At 41.2% G+C, this 19,705-nt stretch overlaps 1 protein-coding gene and 1 pseudogene across 2 annotated transcripts in view; one reads left to right on the top strand and one right to left on the bottom strand.

Moving 5' to 3' along the window:
- Window positions 1–19,390, top strand: part of SLC11A2 (solute carrier family 11 member 2) — a 74,100-nt gene extending 54,710 nt beyond the window's left edge. For both annotated transcript variants that reach the window (XM_063119731.1, XM_063119732.1), the window contains 3 exons: window positions 677–830; window positions 3,746–3,799; window positions 14,878–19,390. In XM_063119731.1, the coding sequence (XP_062975801.1) occupies window positions 677–830; window positions 3,746–3,799; window positions 14,878–14,955 (286 nt within the window). In that variant the 3' untranslated portion in view covers window positions 14,956–19,390. The remainder of the gene's footprint in view (window positions 1–676; window positions 831–3,745; window positions 3,800–14,877) is intronic.
- On the bottom strand, window positions 8,691–8,809 carry LOC134397044 (5S ribosomal RNA; annotated as a pseudogene).
- Window positions 19,391–19,705: the final 315 nt, after the last annotated feature.

The raw sequence follows: 19,705 nt of genomic DNA, 5'->3' as shown, positions 1-19,705 counted from the left end.
CATTTGGTGGGGCTACTGTTTTAAAAAACACTGGGAAAAGTCCATTCAGAGTAGAAAGAGAAGTTTCCCAGGATCCTAAGTTACCCGTTTTGCCTATCCCCTCCTCCAACTTTGGGATCATGTGATCATGACTCTGCCTCTCTCAGCACTTCGAAAAGGTACCTTTCCCAGGTTTTTTACCCAATTTTTCCAAAAATTCTAGCAAGTGAACCGCACCACGCAGAGAGCTGAGAGTAGGCTCAAAATGACCCCCAGCCACGACTCTCTAAGCACAAGAAGTTTCAGAAAGATAGCTTAAAAAACAACACAGTTATCCCCTATTCTTTTCCGCAATGCAATCCTATGGATGAAATTTTTCAAAATGACCACTGGATCGTGCCGCGAAAAGAGAAGCGCTCCGCCTATGGGTCCGCGGTCCGCTTCTACTCCGCCTATGGGCAAGGCGGAGCAGGCCAATTCGCTTCTGATTCTCCCATTCTAATCGGAGCGGAGCGCATGCCTATTTTGGATGGTTCTGTATAAATGTTGTCATGTAACTTTATCTTTGTGAGCCTTGGAATATGCATCAGGCCTATTGATTTGTAGTTCTTAGCTATTAGCCATAGTTAGTTACTCCCAATCTATCTCCTCCCATTGTAATGCTGTTTTTGTTTTGTTTTTTAATTTTTGCTTCTAGGGGCTGGAAGATTGCTGGGGGAATTCTCATTGTTATCATCTGTGCCATTAATATTTACTTTGTGGTGGTCTATGTAACAGCCCTGGGAAATATGGTATTGTATGTGTGTGCTGCAATTATCAGCGTTTTCTACCTAGCCTTCGTGGCATATTTGGTAAGTTAATGGCCTTCCTTCCTTCCTTTCTTTCTTAACCTTATTAGGAAGTGTGGCTTACCCTTTTGTAGGAAGAGGTTACCAGTGGCTGTGGCTAGAAGTTATTTTAGGGAGTGTTGCCTTTAATGGGCAATGTCCTTTCATACATTAGGGAACTGCCGGTTGCCCGCTGCAAAGTTTGATCTTTTTTTCTTTGCATATAAGTTTGTAGCTGGTTCTGCACAGGGCAGAAGCCAATTCATTTGCTGCCAAAGCAGCAAAGATCACACCAGCCCGAGTCAAGGAGAACAGGAATCTAGGCTGGCCAAGGTTTAATTTTTTGACACATAAAGCAGAAAACTCCAAGCAGTAAAATCTCCTTCTTTGGCAGTACAACACTAATAATAAATTTAATAACTATCCATTTTCTGCCTTTTTAGTGCACTCTAGACCAGCTGCTTCACTCTAAGTAATGGTAGGGCCGGCCCTATTTCTGTTCTTGTTAGATTTTCCTTTTTCAAATAATCTTACTTAGAGAAATTGAGGTCCGATGCATAGTAGGTTAGAAGTCTCTCTCTCTCTCTCTCTCTCTCTCTCTCTCTCTCTCAAAACTAGTTCCCAGTAGTGATGGACAAACTGACCCAATCATAATTTGTAATTTGCTCACCAAATTACAAATCAATGTTTTACATCTGCCCGAAAGTTCTCTGTTACAATATTTCAAACTAATAACAAATTTAAGCAAATAGTAATATGAGGTGGCCCAAAGGCTTTAAAACATTTTCTTCTTTATTTTCTTGAACTTCTTGAAAGGCAAAAGCCTCTCAGGCGCTAAAGTGCCGCTCTTGCCACACCTTCAAAATGAGATTGGAATTGTCTATGGAAATGGCACTACATAATCACATAATATTGTTTGCAGGGTCTGCATGGACAAAAAGATGGTTGCCTCCATGGGCCCTATTTTTCATAAAAACAGACATGACTAAAAACCTGTTTTACTAAGAACCATGCAGATGGTGCAGGGCAGCTGCAGGAAAAAATAAAATACATTTGAATTATGTAAAATGTTATGTCTCATTAAAGATTTGAGAATTATGAACATGCCAGGTTCAAATTATGAATCAACTAATTTTGAATTTTAGTGGCATCGCTAGTGGCCAATGGTCTGGGTCTCTAGAATAATCAAAAGCAACCTCTTTCTATGGAAAATGGGCTACGTAGATACTAGGCTATGTTCTCAATGGCTTCCACAGTGTTTCATAAAGCAGATTATTCTGGCTGCAATTTGGGATGGGAAGGCCATCCATCCCACCCCTAGTATTTCAAAATGTATTCTTTAGCCTCCCCCCCCCCCCCCCGTATAAGTAAATGGATCCCACTAACTCCTGTGGGGAAGAAGTAAAGTGATGATGGATGGACTGCCTCTTACTGGAAGCAATCCTGTGTGCATGTGTGTGCGCATGCCCAAGTTGCATTGAATTCCCCCAAGGGGCTCTTGCAAATTCAAGTCCTCCCTCCATTTACCCTCTCTCATGCCATGCCTTTTGAGCTCTGTAATACTAATCTAGGTTGTTTACATCTCTGGTCCCTTTGCAATTGCTTTGGTTATCCGAAAGCAAACCTCTTCATTTTTAGTTTTGTAAATAGTGGGGTCCCACAAGGATCTGCATTGGGACCAATACTTTTCATCTTGTTCATAAATGATCTGGAATTAGGAGTGAGCAGTGAAGTGGCCAAGTTTGGCGATGACACCAATTTACTTAAGGTGGCTAAAACAAAGAGGGATTGTGAGGTGCTCCAAAAGGATCTCTCCAAACTGGGAGAATGAGCACCCAAATGGCAAATGCATTTCAATGTAAGCAAGTGTAAGGTGATGCACGTTGGGGCAAGAAATCCTAACTTCAAGTATTACCTGATGGGAACTGAGTCCGCAGTGGCCAACCAAGAAAGAAATCTTGGGGTTGTGGTAGACAGCTCAATGAAAATGTCAGCCAAGTGTGCAGCCACTGTAAAGAAAATGTCAGCTCAGTGTGTGGCTGCCGTAAAGAATGCAAACTCTATGTTAGGCATTATAAGAAAAGGAATTGAGAATAAAATGGCCAGTATCATACTGCCCTTGTACAAATATACAGTGCGACCAAGTGCAGAAAAGGGCAACTAAAATGATCAAAAGGCTGTTTAGCTTGGAAAAAAGGAGGGTAAGGGGAGATGTGACAGAGGTGTACAAAATTATGCGTGGTGTGGAGAATGCGGACCGGAAGACATTTTCCTCCCTTTCTCATACTACTAGAACCCGGGGTCATCCCATGAAGCTGATTGGTGGGAGACTGAGGACAAATAAAAAGAAGTACTTCTTCACACAGTGTATAGTTAAACTATGGCATTCGCTTCCACAAGATGTAGTGATGGCCACCATTTTGGATGGCTTTAAAAGGAGATTAGGTAAATTCCTGAAGGAGAAGGCTATCAATGGCTACTAGGCCTGATGGTTATGTACCACCCCCAGTATCAGAGGCAGTAAGCCTATATGCGGCAGTTGTTGGGGAACATGGGTGGGAGGTTGCTGTTGCACCAATGTCTTGTTTGTACTGGACTAGAGTGATGGACTAGATGGACCCTTGGTCTCATCCAGCAGGGCTCTTCTTATATTCTTATGTTCTTAATTTTAAAGGAAGGGTGAGTGTGTGCACATGCATATGCATCCATTCAAGAGTTTGCCTTGCCCCATCCCCTCCATCCCCAGTGGGGTGGAAACATCTAATTTAAACTTAAAGCTGCATCAGATCAAGCCCCATCTAGTCTTCTAACATTCTTTTTCCAGCTACAGAGAGGCACTCTGTACTGTATTTTACCTGTTAAAAATACCTTACATGTAGTGACCAGTCTTTTTTCATTAAACCCACCACTAATTTTAGATTCTTCTTCCCTTCTTCCAGACTTGGCAGTGCTTAATTGCTCTCGGGGTCTCCTTCCTGGCCTGTGGGCAAACGGTAAGAGTCACAAGAACCTTGCTTACTGAAGATCCGCCTTCATCACCAATTAATTAATACTGGGTCTGTCTGTACGCAACAGGTAGCCATCAGGGCCAGTGCGTTTCTATGGTTTACTCTGTGAACATATCCAAATGTATGTGCAATTTTGCACAAAGTTAAGTTTGTTGTAACGGTGTAAAAAAAAATTCTGGATGTGCATAATGAGAAATATTTTGATGGTATTTTTCCTTGTTGTTCCTGTACAATCAATTTCAGAAGTGATGTCGTTGCTTCTGTTGTAGCAGCAACAGATTCTCAGTGTGAAATCTTCTAACACTAAATTGCTTTCAAATTTAACTAAGGAGCAGATATTATATTCCACCTGAGATGCAACCATTTAACGGAGATTTTCTCTGAATCAAATTGAAAAATAGAGAACAACATAAAATGAAGTTTCCTTGATTGCATTTTAGTAGAGTGATTCCAGAAGGTTATGATTAGTTGGAATATATGTGCTTCCTAATTAAAGGCGAAAATTCTTTGCCTGGCCTGTATGCTTTAGGTTCTAGGGAATCTCCCTGTATAGGATGGAAAATAGCATGGTAAATGTTAGACTCAATGCAGTTTCCTGCCATGCTAGTTTTCCAGATGCCAGGGAGTAGTTTCCCCACAGGGGAGCATTCAGAGCTGCAACCCTCCCCATCTGCTGCCCAAATGGTACGGTCCAGGCAAAGCTTTACCCATTGATTCAGTTGAATGTAGAAGTTGGCAGGACAATTAAACGGCTTCCCATCTAATTAATAAAAACCAGCTGACCACTTCTTCTCATCATGATTCAAGGCTGTGTCGATTGGCGACGCCGAGGCTGTCTTCTGATACGAAATGGCTTCTTTACCAAGGAGAAGCTCACACTTGTGCCAAGCTGAGTACTTCTCCAGCTAATAGGCCGGCACGTCAGGGAGCAAAAATAGCTCCTGAAAGCCCAGTTACTCTGGTGCTTTCAGAAGCTATTGCCAGACTGTCTTCTTCAGTAGCATTTCTGCCCCAAAGATCATGAAAATAGAGTACCATGAAGTGTTTTCACATTATGGGCAAGGATGCTTGGCCTACTCATGAATTATTCTTTTTCATGGTAAAGAAACCACTTGCTGTCAGATCAAGCCTAGCTGTCGAGATGTGTACACATACCATGTGCCCACATGTGCACCGGAAAGTTTCTGAAGGGTTCCCTCTGTGTAGTTGACCCTTGCAGAACAAACAGCTTTCTCAATGCTCTATGGAGTATAAAAGCAGTTTGTGTACAAACATATACATTGCTTCAAGGGACACTGTTGCTGGGGTGTGTACACTTCTCACCCCCTCTCCGCCACCCCGTCCCACTGCACTATCCGGGTGTGTCTCAGTATTGTGGGAACGCGGCATAAGTGTTTTCTAGCTTCCAAAATCACCGTTGAGAATTGAATTGAGAGAGAATATCTATAGTTTTATAGGTATCTCCTCTTTGCTTCTCCACCTGCATTACAGAATTCTTGCTGGAGTCCATTCAGTTGGCCTTTGACCGACAATAATAATCCACCTGCTTAAAATAATAATAATAATCCAGCCTTATGCATAAAAGAAGTGCTTCTTATGCTGCTAAGCATACAATTCTGGTGGTCCGCAAAGGGCAAATAATTTTGTGTTCAATGTTTACAAGTTTTTACCCCTTGGTGGACTAAACCCCTTGTGTATTACAGTGAAGTAGTGTCCATCTTTCCCCTAATCCTTTGTATCAGGAATGTTAAGAGTTAAGGTTTTCTGGATTCCATGGAAGTATGAATACTTGAACCCTCTTTTTCAGCCATGGGTCTCCAACAGCATGCAATACAAACACAGATTTTAAAACAGATCTCAGTTTACCTGATGTGTGTTGAAATTCAGCCAGGCTGCTCCTTCTGTCTTCTTCTTTATATCTCTCTTTGTCTATATAACTGTTTGTTTATATATCTATTTCCTATAACAGCTGTTTGCCTAGTTTTGCACAATCTTTCCTTTCATTCACAGGAGATAGGTGTTGAGAGAGAGGACCAATGATAGCATTACGACCTTTGAAAAATTGTAGCTTTGGGTAGGTTGGAGAGGAATAGTGGCAAATGCTTTCTTGGAAACAAGTACACGTTTTTCTCCAGGAATACCGTTCCTGGAAAAGCATTGCCTATCATCTATTGAATAGAATTTGGAGTGAACTTCAAAAGGCTGCAGTGCAATCTGAAAAGGTCCAGGATGGATACCTGGGTCTGATCATCCCGAAACTGATTGTGGTGTGACACACTGAGACATAGCGGCATGTTGTAATATATGCTGCACAGAAATTTAGAGGCAATTCTACCACCAAAACTCCAGCTTTTCTTTTCTTTTTTCTTTTTTAAAAATAATTTGGCCCTGAGGCAGCCAAATGTGGGATTACTTCAGAACGGATTTGCATTCTAAACTGTTGGAACCCAAAATATCTTTCTGTTCTTAAGAAGAAAACCTCAGAGTCGCATCAAGTAATTCTTCAGGCTTCCCCAACCTGGTGCCCTCCAGATGTATTGAACTAATACTCCCATCATCCCCAATTCACATGGCCATGCAGGGCTAGGGTGATGGGAGTTCTAGTCCAATCCCTCTTGAGGGCACCAGGTTGGGGAAGGTTGCAAGACTTGATTGAAACTATTGTTGTTGATCTCGAATGTAATCTTGATCTTGTGACAAAGCTAATGGGCATTCTTTTTTTGCCAGACTAGAATTTGGGTTTTCACAGTTATGTACATAAATTTGTTTAAAATTCTGATGTGGTTCACAAATGAAACTGGATTTTGATGGATCCAGATTTTGATTGTAATAATTTTATCTTCTGACACACATATATTGTGACACAAACTGCCCCACGTTACTTGAAGACAGGCCCAAGATCACTATGGGCTAGCAATTGGAACTGAAACACATAGGCAGTATAGTTTGGCCACTGTCTCAGCACACCAGCCTCCTTGGCATTCATGCACAATCTTGTGTGTGTGTATGTTTCTCTCTCTCTCTCTCTCTCTCTCTCTCTCTCTCTCAAATACTGATGATAAAGCTTAACTTAGAAGTGCCACTACATTCTAATCCTGGCTGAGTTCTGTGTTCAGATTGCATCCTGTCCCAATGTTAAAATGAGATGATTATCATTTTGCTATCTGAGTATTTGTTGGTTTGAGAAGATTTCAGAGGTTGAACAGTAACTTTTTATCAGGGATAACCTATGTCCTGTTTCGGACAAATATCAAAGGTCACATTCCAGCACATCGTTAAGCATGCCCACATCCTGTTGAAACTAGTGGGGCTAAAGGATACTTAGCTGTGTGCTGGATTGAACAAACAATATAAACAATATAAAAATGATATCTACTGGCCCACATAGGAATGAATCAGCAAACCAAAGTGGAAAGATGCACCCATCCCTAAAGGGAACTGAATATAATTAGGGGTACGCTCCTATGCGTGTTTAGACAGAAAAAAGTCCTACACCTCTCAGCCTTTTTCAGCTAGCATGATTGGCTAGGAATGCTGGGAGTTATAGGACTTTTTTCTGTCTGGATAGATTGCACCTAAACCATTCCCATTTTTGTATGTGATGGCTTATATGAGGGGCATTGGGAACGTTGAGCCCAGTTGTAACTGTGAAACCCCCCCACAAATGGCTGCTAGAAGAATTCTTTATTTGGGAGAGGTAAAACTTTGTGTGCTTAGGACTTTAACTGGAATCTTTCCCTCACTCTAGAATGGCATGTAGTTACATAAAGGTGACAAAAGTGAATTATTCCGCACGTGGTATGAAACTAGAGAACTCTAGCATTCTACCTCAGACAGCTAGATTAAGCATTAAGTGGACAGTTTCTCCCTCCGACACTTGAGCGTGGCATCCCATGGTGCTAGTTTATGGGTGGCTTTTTGTAAAAAGAGAAGACCCTGCCTGCAGCGGAGAAGGAACTCCAAAGTTCAGAACTCTTGAGTTGGCCATATACTTGTGGTGCAATTCCTCCTTTTACCTCTATTCACTTCAAAGGAGCTTGTGCAGGACTTCCCGATGGTGGAGCATTCACTTCCCATTGTAAGCAAGTTTAAAGACTTGCTGCAATTAAGCTGCTAAAGTTTATTCACTATTTATGTGATCATCTCATGACTCCCAGTTTTATTTGTACTGGCTGCACAATTGACCACTTCTTTTCTGTATATCAAGAAACTTGTTTAACGTTCCTCCCAACTCAGAATAGACATCATTTTAAAATTCTGTTTTGTAAACTCTGAAAATAATTATGTCCTGCATTTTCTATATAGACTTTGCAGTGTGAGTTAAAATGCTTTGTACAGTGCATAGATGAATGTCTTCCGTTTTTGATAGCAGTATAGTTTACACTGAGGCCTGTCGGGGATTCAGATTGTTTTAAATGGCCAGCAGCCTACAGCAACTCTAGTTTTTTTCTTCTATGCACTTTAACTTTCTAAGTTCTCAGAAGGATGGTAGACAAACTGCCTCTTGGGTTGTCAATTTATGTCTGACACTGTTTGAATATGGTACCAGATTCTGAAAAATCATAGCTATGTAGCAATTATGTACTAAAATAGCTGAGCTACATTTTAGCTTGTATAATCTGTGAAGCAAATGTCTATTTTTACCTAATTTAAAAACCGGTCTGTATAAATGAAAATTTCAATTAAAAAAATTGAACATTTTTCAACTTGGGTCTCTTTCCTTTTTTAATTTAAATTAATTTCATCAATGTTATCTTATTTGGGTTGGCAGTATAATATCCTTATTTCAAATATGCACAAAAATATTTTGTAAAATCCACACACTTTTACCCCAATCCAGAATACAAACAGTTCTTCCCTCCCATTCACTTCAGTGAGCCTACAGCACCCGGTATTCCCAGGCAGTCTCCCATCCAAGTACTAACCAGGCCTGACCCTGCTTAACTTCTGAGATCAGACAGGATCAGGTGCATTCAGGGTAGTGTGGAAGAATGCTGTACACACATCTGCCAAGCACTCCTTGATATTGACAGGAATAAGGAAGTTCCTGCTGTCTCACATGGAGCTCCATACATGCATTAAAATCTGCATGTAGTTTTGTGTTGCCGTTTATAGGCTGCAAACAGTGAATTATGCACACAAGGCAAAGCTCACTTGGCTGCTTTGGAAGATACAATACAAAATGGTAAACCGTTGAGAAGCTGACGAAAAGAATAATTCTTTTGGTTGGCCATAACAAAATATGATAATGTCCAGAAGTGGTGGAATTAAATAAGAAGAGCATAACAATTCCTTACCAGATCAGTCCTTGTATAATCTGTGAAACAAAGCACCATTTTTAAAATGGGTGCCAGCCAGGTGCTTTTGAGAAATATAATGTCTGAATAAAAAGAAGGTTCCATTTAGCTGACTTGGCTAATAACCGTCGATAGACTCATCTTTCCTGAATTTGAGTAATACGTTTTTGAAAGCCATCTGAAATGGTAGCCGTCACATCAGGTTAAATAATATCATACCATAAATCAAAATAATACCATAAATCAACTTCATGGGACACAGTTCTATTATTGTTCAAGAACTAGAGCCCAAATTCTTGTCAAAATCCACTCCTAGCCCACCAGCTACTGAATTCCCAGCACCACCATTTTGGGGTGTGTGATATAGAGTGCATGTTTCTGGTCCCACCAAATGTGTTGATTTGACATCTTAATTTCTGCAAATAATGACCCAAAAGATTCCATGAAACACAAGTGGGGCAGTATCTAACGATGTCATTCCACCGGCATGAATGATATTGAACTAGCAGAAACTGAATTCCAAACTATGCACAAGAGACGAATCAAACTAAAGTTACATTTAAAGTTATGTTTGTGCAAGCAGATGCACAACCACTTTTAGGAGAGTGGGCCATCAGATACTGCTAGCTTAATGCACAAGTGCTTGTGCAACTGAAAGATTTGGTGAAACTCTGCTAGTGATATTTCAGTTTGTGGAACTACACCGCTGGATACTGCCCATGGTTTTCCTGTAGGGAACAATAAGTATGCTCTATTTACTTTTAGATCCCTCATCTGCAGTTTAATTTTGACCAGGACCCATATTTTTAATTGAATGAGGACTGAAAGCCTAGTAGCGTACCACCATCTCTTTGGGCAACCTGTGACACTGGCTTTAATAGCCTGCCCAGAGTGAATAGCAACAGAGGCTTTGACTCGCTGGAAAATGCAGCTTAATGGCTCATTCAGACACAAGCAAAAAAATGTCTGTGAAGCTGAAGCCTCTGTAGATGTTAATCATTGGGAATTGGTGGATAAATGAGCCTCTTCATCCATGGTTCATCTTGTATGGGTAGAAAGTAGCTGAATATTGCTTAATTAAGGTAAAGAGATATTTGGGGGTGTGGTGGGCAAACTAGAAATGACTTGGATTAACCTTCTGGATGCTAACTGTCTGTCTGTTTTAGATAATGTATTTTTCCTCTTCATGTTTCTTGCGGCTTCATATGTCACAATCCATAGAGAAAATTTACCAAAACAACTAACATTCTATAGAAGTAATTTCCTACTAACACACCAAATCAAATGCCAACAGATTCTTGGTCAACGAAGCAGCCTTCAAATGACTACTTCCAAATTAGCAACATTTCTAGTGTACCAAGGGCAAGCATTACATGCAGATTAAAACTCTCTTCCAGTCACATTCCTCTTACAAATAGTTTGCTTCAAGTCATAGCTTGAATTCTGATATAGTTATGGGAATTTTCTCTTCCCCTTCTTTTATTACAAGCTTTCTTTGCCAGCTTTAAGGGAACTGGAAGGTGTAAGTAATTCTTTTTTTCTCCTAAGAAACTTTCAGCTTCCTATAATATTTAAAATGTGTACTAAACTTTAACTCCCATGAATCAGTTTGGTAAGTTCTTCAGTCCATTAAGCAGTTGGTCGATGAGTTTGATTCATACCTCTCTTTATAGTTTAAACTTAAACTTTTCTCAAGCATTTAATGGAAGTTAGCCAGATTTGTGGATAGTGGTTTTTGCAATGTGTATTAACATGAAATGCCAGTTAATGACAATTTTTAAAAAATAACTGTGAAAATAAAATTAATGTGCCCTTAAATTATCAGTCTAGACCAGGTCTGGCAACTTAGATACAAAATGACACTGGTAAATAGTAGAACTGTGTATATGTGTATTCAGCTGTGAGTGTCCATTTCTCTGCCAGATATTCCTGGGTGTTTCTATGCTACTTGTAGAAGACAGAGTAGCACTTGTCTTAAGTCATGTAAATCATGTCCAATGGGTAATGATCTGTGTGTCTCTTTTACTATCACCACCGAGAAATCATGTTTTATAGATAACTTCTCTTCCTTGTTCGTTCTGAAATCACATATATCAAGAACACCATGAAACTTTCAAGATCCCAGACCAGAGTTTCTGGAAGAGGTGTTGACGAACCCTCCATTCTAGTTGCTGTGATTCTAGCAGCAATTCACAACTTTTTAAAGCTGGCATATGTAAATTTAAGCTGCCCAAATTCCCATTGGCAGGAAGAGAGTAGCACTTGGCTGTTGGCAACTCACTAAGGACCTCCTGGAAGAACCATGATTTTCCTACAGATAACACTCCTGTCTTGGAAATGCCATACACTCACTCAGAATGTATGTAGTCACTTGTAGCAAATGCACATGGCTGTTCTGTTGCATGTAGGAACCCATTGTCAGTCAGTTCTTCCCAGAGCATGTACATTCAGAAACTTGCATTTCCCTAAAACACAAGTGATACTGTATAAAATTACCATAATGTATAAAGTGATCCTTAATTTGTTTTTTGCTTGTTTTCGCTTTTTGTGGCATCAATTTGCTTAGCAGTTGGCTGAAATATCAGTCCCTAAGCCCAAGTCCAGCTCCACAATTCTAAAAATACAATAAAATGCACCTGTCCTCATGCAATGAGCCCTGGGCGCGCTCCAGTGTACTCCATGAGCTCCTCCAACCTTATGTCACGAGAGAAACGTTCTGTGCCCAAAGGAAGTGTAGCACATATCTCCTTCCAGTGAAATTAGTGGGGCTCACAACTATTCCCATCCCAGAATTCTACACTTGCACCTACATTGAATATGTGTAATTGTCAAGGATGGGGTGGGGGGATGTGTGAAGAGCAATTTTAGAAAATGAAGAGAGCTAACACCCAAGCAACAGGTATTTATTTATTATGTTTTCAAGCCAACATTCTCTGGTTTTAGCATTCTGGTTCTACCATTTACTCCCAAATTGTAGTAGCTATTTTATTTTAAAAAGTAAGGAAAGGAAAAGAAAATAGCAAAGCAGACTAACTTCTAGAAATGAAGTGTAGGGGGGAAAGGGTCTCACAGCATAGCTTAGCTGAGAACAAAATGGGCTATCGTTCTGGTTCTAGCAAAGGGGCAAATGCATCCATGGAGAAGCAGAAAAGGCTTGAGATTCCTTAACAAACATCAGTATTGGGAAATAAACTTCCATGCGGGCCACAGTGCACTTTGTCAGTTTTATGAAGTACTTACCCACATGGGTAGGTATAATATACCTTGAGGGCAAAGACAAGAAGGATGGGGGGGTGTATTACAAAATGATTCCCAAAGGCAAAACTATGCAAGAGATGGTAGTAGATGTGTCACAGTAATCTGCATAGCACTCATTTATACAAAATGCATTCAGATGAACACCAGATCCAGTTAGTGTGGGGTGTGACTCAAATTTGGTGTCACCAGGCATAACCAATTCAGGCATAACCAATTCAATGATATAAAGAAACACAATATGCCACTGTATTTATGGCTGACGTAGAACAATATTTCCTCCGTTTCTAGCCCTAAATGATTGTTTCTCAACCAGAGATATCTTAATGACACCTTTAACATCTGGACCCATAGGAAGGAGAGCCTTGAGAAATCCTACCAGATCGTCATTTATTTCCACAATACTATTTACCTAAGCCTGAACTATTCCATGCAATGGATTCATTTTCTGGACACCACAGTACAGTAGAACTATGTGAAGGAATATATAAATACATAACCAGAACCTACCAGATTGCAACACAGCAACACACATACCTTCATGCTAGCAGCTAGCAATAATCCAGAGTTCACCACACAGTCCATCGTGTACAGCCAAGTTTGTAACAGAGTTGCATTTACTCTGATCCTTTGAACAAGGACAAACACTTGCAAAAATTTACATCAGGCATTCTTAAAATATCAATACCTAGGGCAGTGAGGAAACAGGTTGGCAAGGCCAGATAGTTTCTCCGAACAGGCCCAGCAAGAGAGAGCAACAGAAGACCATTTGTCACCTTCTGTTCTGAGCTAAAAACCTCTCCAGTGTATCATCAAGGATCTACATCCATCATGAAAGATTATCCTTCCCTCTCACAGGTGTTGGGTGGGACGTCTACCCCTACTTAATGATAACTCCTCACCAGCCACTAAGTGGGAGATGCAAACAAGAACAAAACAGTACAACAAATCCCAGGGCCAATAAACTCCGTATCTATCTGAACAACACTTATCCTGTGATCAAACAATACCGATCAATACTATCAGGGGTTTATTCACCTACCCATCTTCTAACATGCTACACAGCGGCATCTGATAATGCCCTTTTGTCATTATCATAGGCCAAACAGGGCAGCCTCTTACTCAAGCGAATCAATAGTTGCAGATTTGATTTGGAAACCAATAGGGGTGCATTTCTGTCTTCCAGAACATTTTGAAGGAGTCATCATACTCTGGGAGAGAGATTTCAAAGCTATGTTATCATTCATTTGCAAATTGAGCATTGTGGAATTCAGACTCAATAGAGACTGGGAGTCAGAGACTGGATTCAGACAACACAATAACCAATGGTGGAGGACTGAGGGGGAGAAAGGACCAGGGATGAGTGAGTCAACTCAGCATGAACTAATAGTCAACGCTGATCCTAATCCACACCACAGTTGATTATTATCATGTGTGGGGAGTACTCCCTAGAAAAACAACTATTGACTATTGACAATTGTGTTGTCTGAATGCAGCCAGAAAGTATCTGTCCCTTTTAAAGTGTGTATTAGCACCTTTCTTTTTGCTATGCCTAATCATCACCAGTGGTCACTAGTCCAGAGGGCTGTGATTGGAACTTGTATTGATTTGATCAAATCTCAAATTAACTTCATGCGCTGTTCATTGTAATCTGCACAGTTCTGTGATGCACCTATGACCATCACTTGCTTTGTTTGCCATTTTGGCCTCCCTTCATAAAACAATCCCCACCCCACTTCTGCCCTTCTCTACACTCAATATATATAACCTATTTGTTAGCCTTTAAATGTCATAAAATATTGTTGTCTGCTGCATCAGAACTAACATGGCTACCCTTCTGGAATGTTTCAGTCTGGAAGTGTTGAAATTATCTAAGGAGGGCAACGTAGAGGTGCAAACAGACATTTCCAAAATTAAATCAGGGACATGCCACACTGAACTAAGCCAACCTACCTTCCATCTGAGGGGATGATGGTATTTATTTATTAGTAATACTTATGTACTGCTTAATAAAATAATGGCTAGTATCCAATGTTAGTGAAATGAATTACGCTAAGTTAGTTGTGACTAATCTAAGTCTCTTTCATTTTAACGGGTCTATTCTACTTAGGACTGACATCGGATACTACCCAAAATCTCTAACCAGTTCGCTTAAACATATTAAAAATCACTGTTAAAATCCACGGTTGATTACGATTAAAACACAGATGAATGGAAAGGAGCTCTCCAGATTGGTTGTAGTCTTAACCCATCTGGAAAGCACCCGATAGAAGCAATCAGTCAGGTTCCAACTGGAATGCATAGGCGCCAGAACTGCACTGAAATAGGAGTGGACTAACTGGTGAGCCAGTCTCCTGGAACACTCAAGAGAGGAGGGAATACCTTTCCTAACAAATGCCGGGCACTCTTTAGAGGATGGCCTCATGCTTAGGAAACCTTGGAGGTGTGATCATACCTGATTGCTTCCTAAACAGCATTCCTAACTGTGTCCTTTCTTTGTGCCTTGTCTAGTATCATCTGGGACTTGCTGCTCACCCTGAACTCTTCCTCCTCAACAACATGGATGCCGACTCAGTCATGAATAGATGAATCCCTCTGAACTACAGTAGTAAGATTGTGACTTTTTAAAGGAAAGGGGGAAAAAAGGCCTCCTATGCTGCACAAAACCAAAGGTTGATTGGTTCAGAAGCAAGTGTGTACGTACGGTCAAGAGCAGCAAACGGAGTCAGACAGGTCTTTTAGTCCCAGAGCCAGGCAGAATTTATTTACCCCAGCGAGTGCAAAAGCTTAGTGAATATTTTTTGTTTATATAAGACATAAGTGTCTCAGAAAAGTGAGTCTTACAAAATTCCAGTGGTGGTGGGGGGATGCATGATGACATCATCAATAGCCCCCCACCACTGGAATTTTGTAAGACTCACGTTTCTGAGACACTTATGTCATATATAAACCCAAATATTAACTAAGCTTTTGCACTCACTGGGGTAAATAGATCCTGGTCTGGCTCTGGGACTATTTTGAGAGAGGAGCATAAGGGGAAGTGGCGGGGGCGGGGAGGAGTGATGTTATTAGGGATTGTCTGGTACACTGGAAAATAGACGTCTTTAGAGGTTGTGCCTAAGTCGACTGTGAAGATTCCTATAAGGCTACTGACAAAGTAAACTGGTCCATCATCACACACTGTGATGGGGCAGAATTGTTGGTAATAGGGACAGACGCATGTCTTTAGATGTGTGTCACTACGGAAAACAGGAGTGGAGTTGCATCTAGGAAAAGAGGGTCCTGGGGCATATCTACACCAGCCCTATGTCCTGGAATCGTCCCGGGATCATTCCTGTGCATCCAAACGCCAGACGGGATACCTGGAGCAGGCAGGGACGATCCCTCCATTTTCCTGGGATAACCCTAAGGTGTCTTCCTACACACACACTCTTCATCATTCCAGCATTTTTTCCTCCCAGTTGGGTTTATTTCTGGCCTCAGAGCCCATCTGGGGGGAAAGTGCTGGGAGAGAAGCTGCATATTGGGAGAGTGGCGAGCAGAAGGGGGGTTCAGCACCGGCTTCTGCCATCGCTTCACAGATCATTTGCAATGAGCCATATTTGAAATCACAGGCTGCCTACTATCACCTGTAGTACTGATCTGACCATCTTGTTTTTAGGAACTTTATGGTTTTTAATTTAAAAAAAATATTTTCGGTACTCCTACACTTCTCTGTGAAGGTATTGATTGTTCTAGTAGATGCAGGCCTCCGTCTGTCTAAGGTAGAAATCATTGGGCACCCCTTCCTTCTCCCAAATTTCTGCAACACTAAGGGAGACTATTATATAAATTAAGGAATACTGTTCTTGGCATTTCATCATCCTAACTATGATCCTGTAGGCAATGAGTGCAAATGAAAATTCGGCAATGTAAAAACCATACAGGAGAAAAACACTGGTGGGCACAATCCACCTGGAAGAACTTCTGCAAAGGCCCCACCACCTGGGGATTTTTTTTGTTTTGAAAGGCAGCATAGAATTCATTGAAATAAAAACGTAAATGGCTGGAAGGTGAGCCAGAGCACAAGTTCATGCCCTTAATAGGGTTTCGACAGAATAATTTCTTGTTGGATTTGCTAGGACAGTTTGTCAACCAAACTATGTGTTCTGCCAGAAGAGAATTACTTTGTGATTCTTGGCCTTTTCCCTAATCAGCTCTTTGCCCTTCCCCACCTCCTTCTCTTAAATGCTTCATTTATTCTCATGTATGGCAATACACCTATTCCTTGCACTCATGCAAAGCAACATTTTGTTCACATTTAGGTTTTCTGAAAATCTCTGCTCTCATTTAATATTTCTCTGTGTGTGTGTGTGTGTGTGTGTGTGTTAAATGCATGATTAGGTAAACCTGGACACAGTCTAAAAGGTCTGCGTTGTGAGACTGCAGATTTGTTTCAGAACTAAATTTTGGATTTTCTGCTGTCAGTCATACTCCCCCAGAAATGGATGTGAAAACATAGCACAGGGGAATCTAAAGGGAAGACTGTACACATGTAAATTTCAAGCCTAAGCCAGTTTAATTGCCATGGTTTCCTCCAAAGAAGGCTGATTTTGAGAAAGTGCTTGGAAAGTTTAGTTGGTGTTGCTAGAGATCCCGAACCCCTTCAAGGAGGGCGTACCCAGGGTCATGGGATACTGTGGACCTTCCCCTCTGCAGGCAGAGAGGGAGGTCCGCTGTGATAGTCTTCTCTTGACCAGCAAGGAAAGCTTCGCCAGCATGGCTGATCCAACCAAGGGATCATCCCAGGGACATGTCAGATGGATTGTCCTTCTCAGGCCCCCAGTCTGGAGGGAAACTGCACCAGCCCTCAAGTAGTTATTTTTCATCCCATTGGAACCAATGAGTGGGGAGAAATTTAAAACGGGAAAGGGGGAAAGGTAAAGGCCCCCACCCCACACAGACTTTTTGCCTTAGCCAGCACAAGCCCAGTAGGACTTAAGAAATGGCACTTTCTTCACCATGAATTCCCACCCCATCTGCCTCCATAGAATTGCTCTGCCCAAGATCTAAAGTTTCTGGGCATGGACAAACTCTGGCACACAGTGAAGCCTTGCTCAGAGTTCTGTATCCTGAACATTTCCTTGATTTCTGAGATGGCTTTAAAAAGATGCCAATTGCAACATTTAAAAACTTTCTAATTTGTAGGGTCTTCTCAGTTCATCCTTTACAGGTCCTTGTCCCTTCACTTCCAACTTCCTTCCCCAACCTTCTCACTGTCTCTATGTTTATTACTATTCATGCAGCACCATCAACGTAATATGGTGCCTTCAGGAGTCCCTTTCTTTCCCTTCTTCGACCACTCAATTTTGCAGTTAGAATAGAGTTGCTAAGATACCATGGATGGTAAAGTGTCAAATCAGCTGATTGCTTTAGCTCACACTGAACAGACTTTACATTCAACACATCACATCTGATTTATTTTCTAAAACATAAAATAACCATTGCTTTAAAAGTTGTGACATTTCATACTCTGTTGCTGGTAAACTATTTTTTTAAATTCTCCACGAAGTAGAAGATCCCTTTCTGCTTCCGTTAGGTTGCTTTTTATTTTAAGCAGGAAATGTGGCAACAGCACAATATAATTCAGGGCCAGCCTTGAAGCGCTTTCAAGATTCCACCCAATCCTTGGGATTTGAGCAGAGTTGTTCATCATCTGTAAGTGCAGAAGAGGGTACCTGCTGCTGAATTTTGATTTGTATTTTTTTCTAAGTTCCAAGATTTCAGCCCTCACGCTCGCAAAGAAAGACACATATGACCATGTGTGTGTAGTGTCTGCAGAAAAGACCAGTATTTAACTATTTTGCAGCTGTTTTAGTTTGCAAAGTACATCCTGGCACCATATATTAGGGTTGTCTGCATGTGCCCTGTAATATGGAACAATCTGGTGCCAATACAGCTCTTGAAATGGTACAGACATCTGCATCAAGTTACCCCCTTTGTTCTACAAATCACACTTCCTGGGCATGGCTAGACGGGGCGATATCCCGGAGATCGCCCTGGGATCATCCCTGTGTGTCCACATGACGCACAGGGGATCCCGGGAGCAGGGAGGGATGATCCCTCCCTTTCCCCAGGATATCGACCTACCCTTCTATCTCGACTTTTCCCATGATCCTGGGATGATCCCGAGACTGCAGGACATGTGGCTGGGCATCCCGTTTTCATCCCGGCCCCTCACGAGTAACCGTGAGGAGCCTGGCAAGGAGCTCCTCACGGAGCTCTTTTCCGATTAAAAAAAAAAGCGGGTGCGATGTCCTCTTGTTCCCAGGACGTCACACACCGCATGTAGACAGGGGGGATCCTGCGATCATCATATTGAGAAATCCTCCCCCCTCCCTCCCTTCCTCCCTCCACTCATGTCTATTGCATCATGGCATTCTTTCTATAACAAAACTGGAGATTTACCCTATTGCAAACAGCCTAAGGTTGTAGTTCTGTGCACATTTATTGCTAGTATATCCTCATTGAACTCAGTGGGGCGTTCTTCTGCATAGAAATCCATAGAACCAGGCTGCAAAGGTGTTGCTCTTGTTTTGCCCTCTTCCATCTTAGGCTGCAAGACAGTCTAGGTGCTTCAGGAGCCACGCTATATTCACATGCTCAAACTTGGGTATGGGGAGGGAGAGAGCGAGAAAGAGTGTCTCACCAAGCTTGGGCAAAATAGGTACATTTAAACTGAACATGGTGATGGTATTTACAGAGTGACCCCACTGCTCTAAAAATGTTACATGTATCTTCATCCCCAGTTGCACTAGACATTTGCAATTGTGTTACAAAACTGTCATCAGAAACTGCCTTTTGTTGTCAGATCATTTTTAAAAATACATTTGCAATCTGTGCTCTTGTTACAAAACCCATTTTCCCTCCTGATTTTTGCCATTTTCATTTTATATTGGGTACTAATTTATTTTAAATATATCGGTCATTTGATTTTGTTTGTTCCAATGGAGGTCCGGATTTTCAAATAAATATGTCAAATACATTCATCTTTTTTTTTGGCTTCTAATCTTGTTATCCAGTCTCCTCTGTTAATACTGATTGTCTTCTGATATACATTCTTGTAAAAGGAATGACTGAAATATATTAACTAGTTCCATTCCACCTCTTTTTTAAACATTATTGGGGTCGGGGGGAAGAGTTGTGATTGTGGAGAAACTACCATAGGATTAATTACAGCATGAGTGTGAAATAGAAGCAAAGTAAATTCCATGGAAGCTGCTGCAGGAGTAGAATGGAAGAAAAGAAAAAGCAGGCAATACAGAATTCTAGAGCAGATAATGCAGAAAAACTCTTGAGC

The sequence above is a fragment of the Elgaria multicarinata genome, chromosome 3 (genome assembly GCF_023053635.1).
Source record: "Elgaria multicarinata webbii isolate HBS135686 ecotype San Diego chromosome 3, rElgMul1.1.pri, whole genome shotgun sequence".
Taxonomy (NCBI): Eukaryota; Metazoa; Chordata; class Lepidosauria; order Squamata; family Anguidae; genus Elgaria; species Elgaria multicarinata.
Note: the sequence above shows the minus strand (reverse complement) of the source record. Positions and strands in the feature narration are given on the sequence as shown.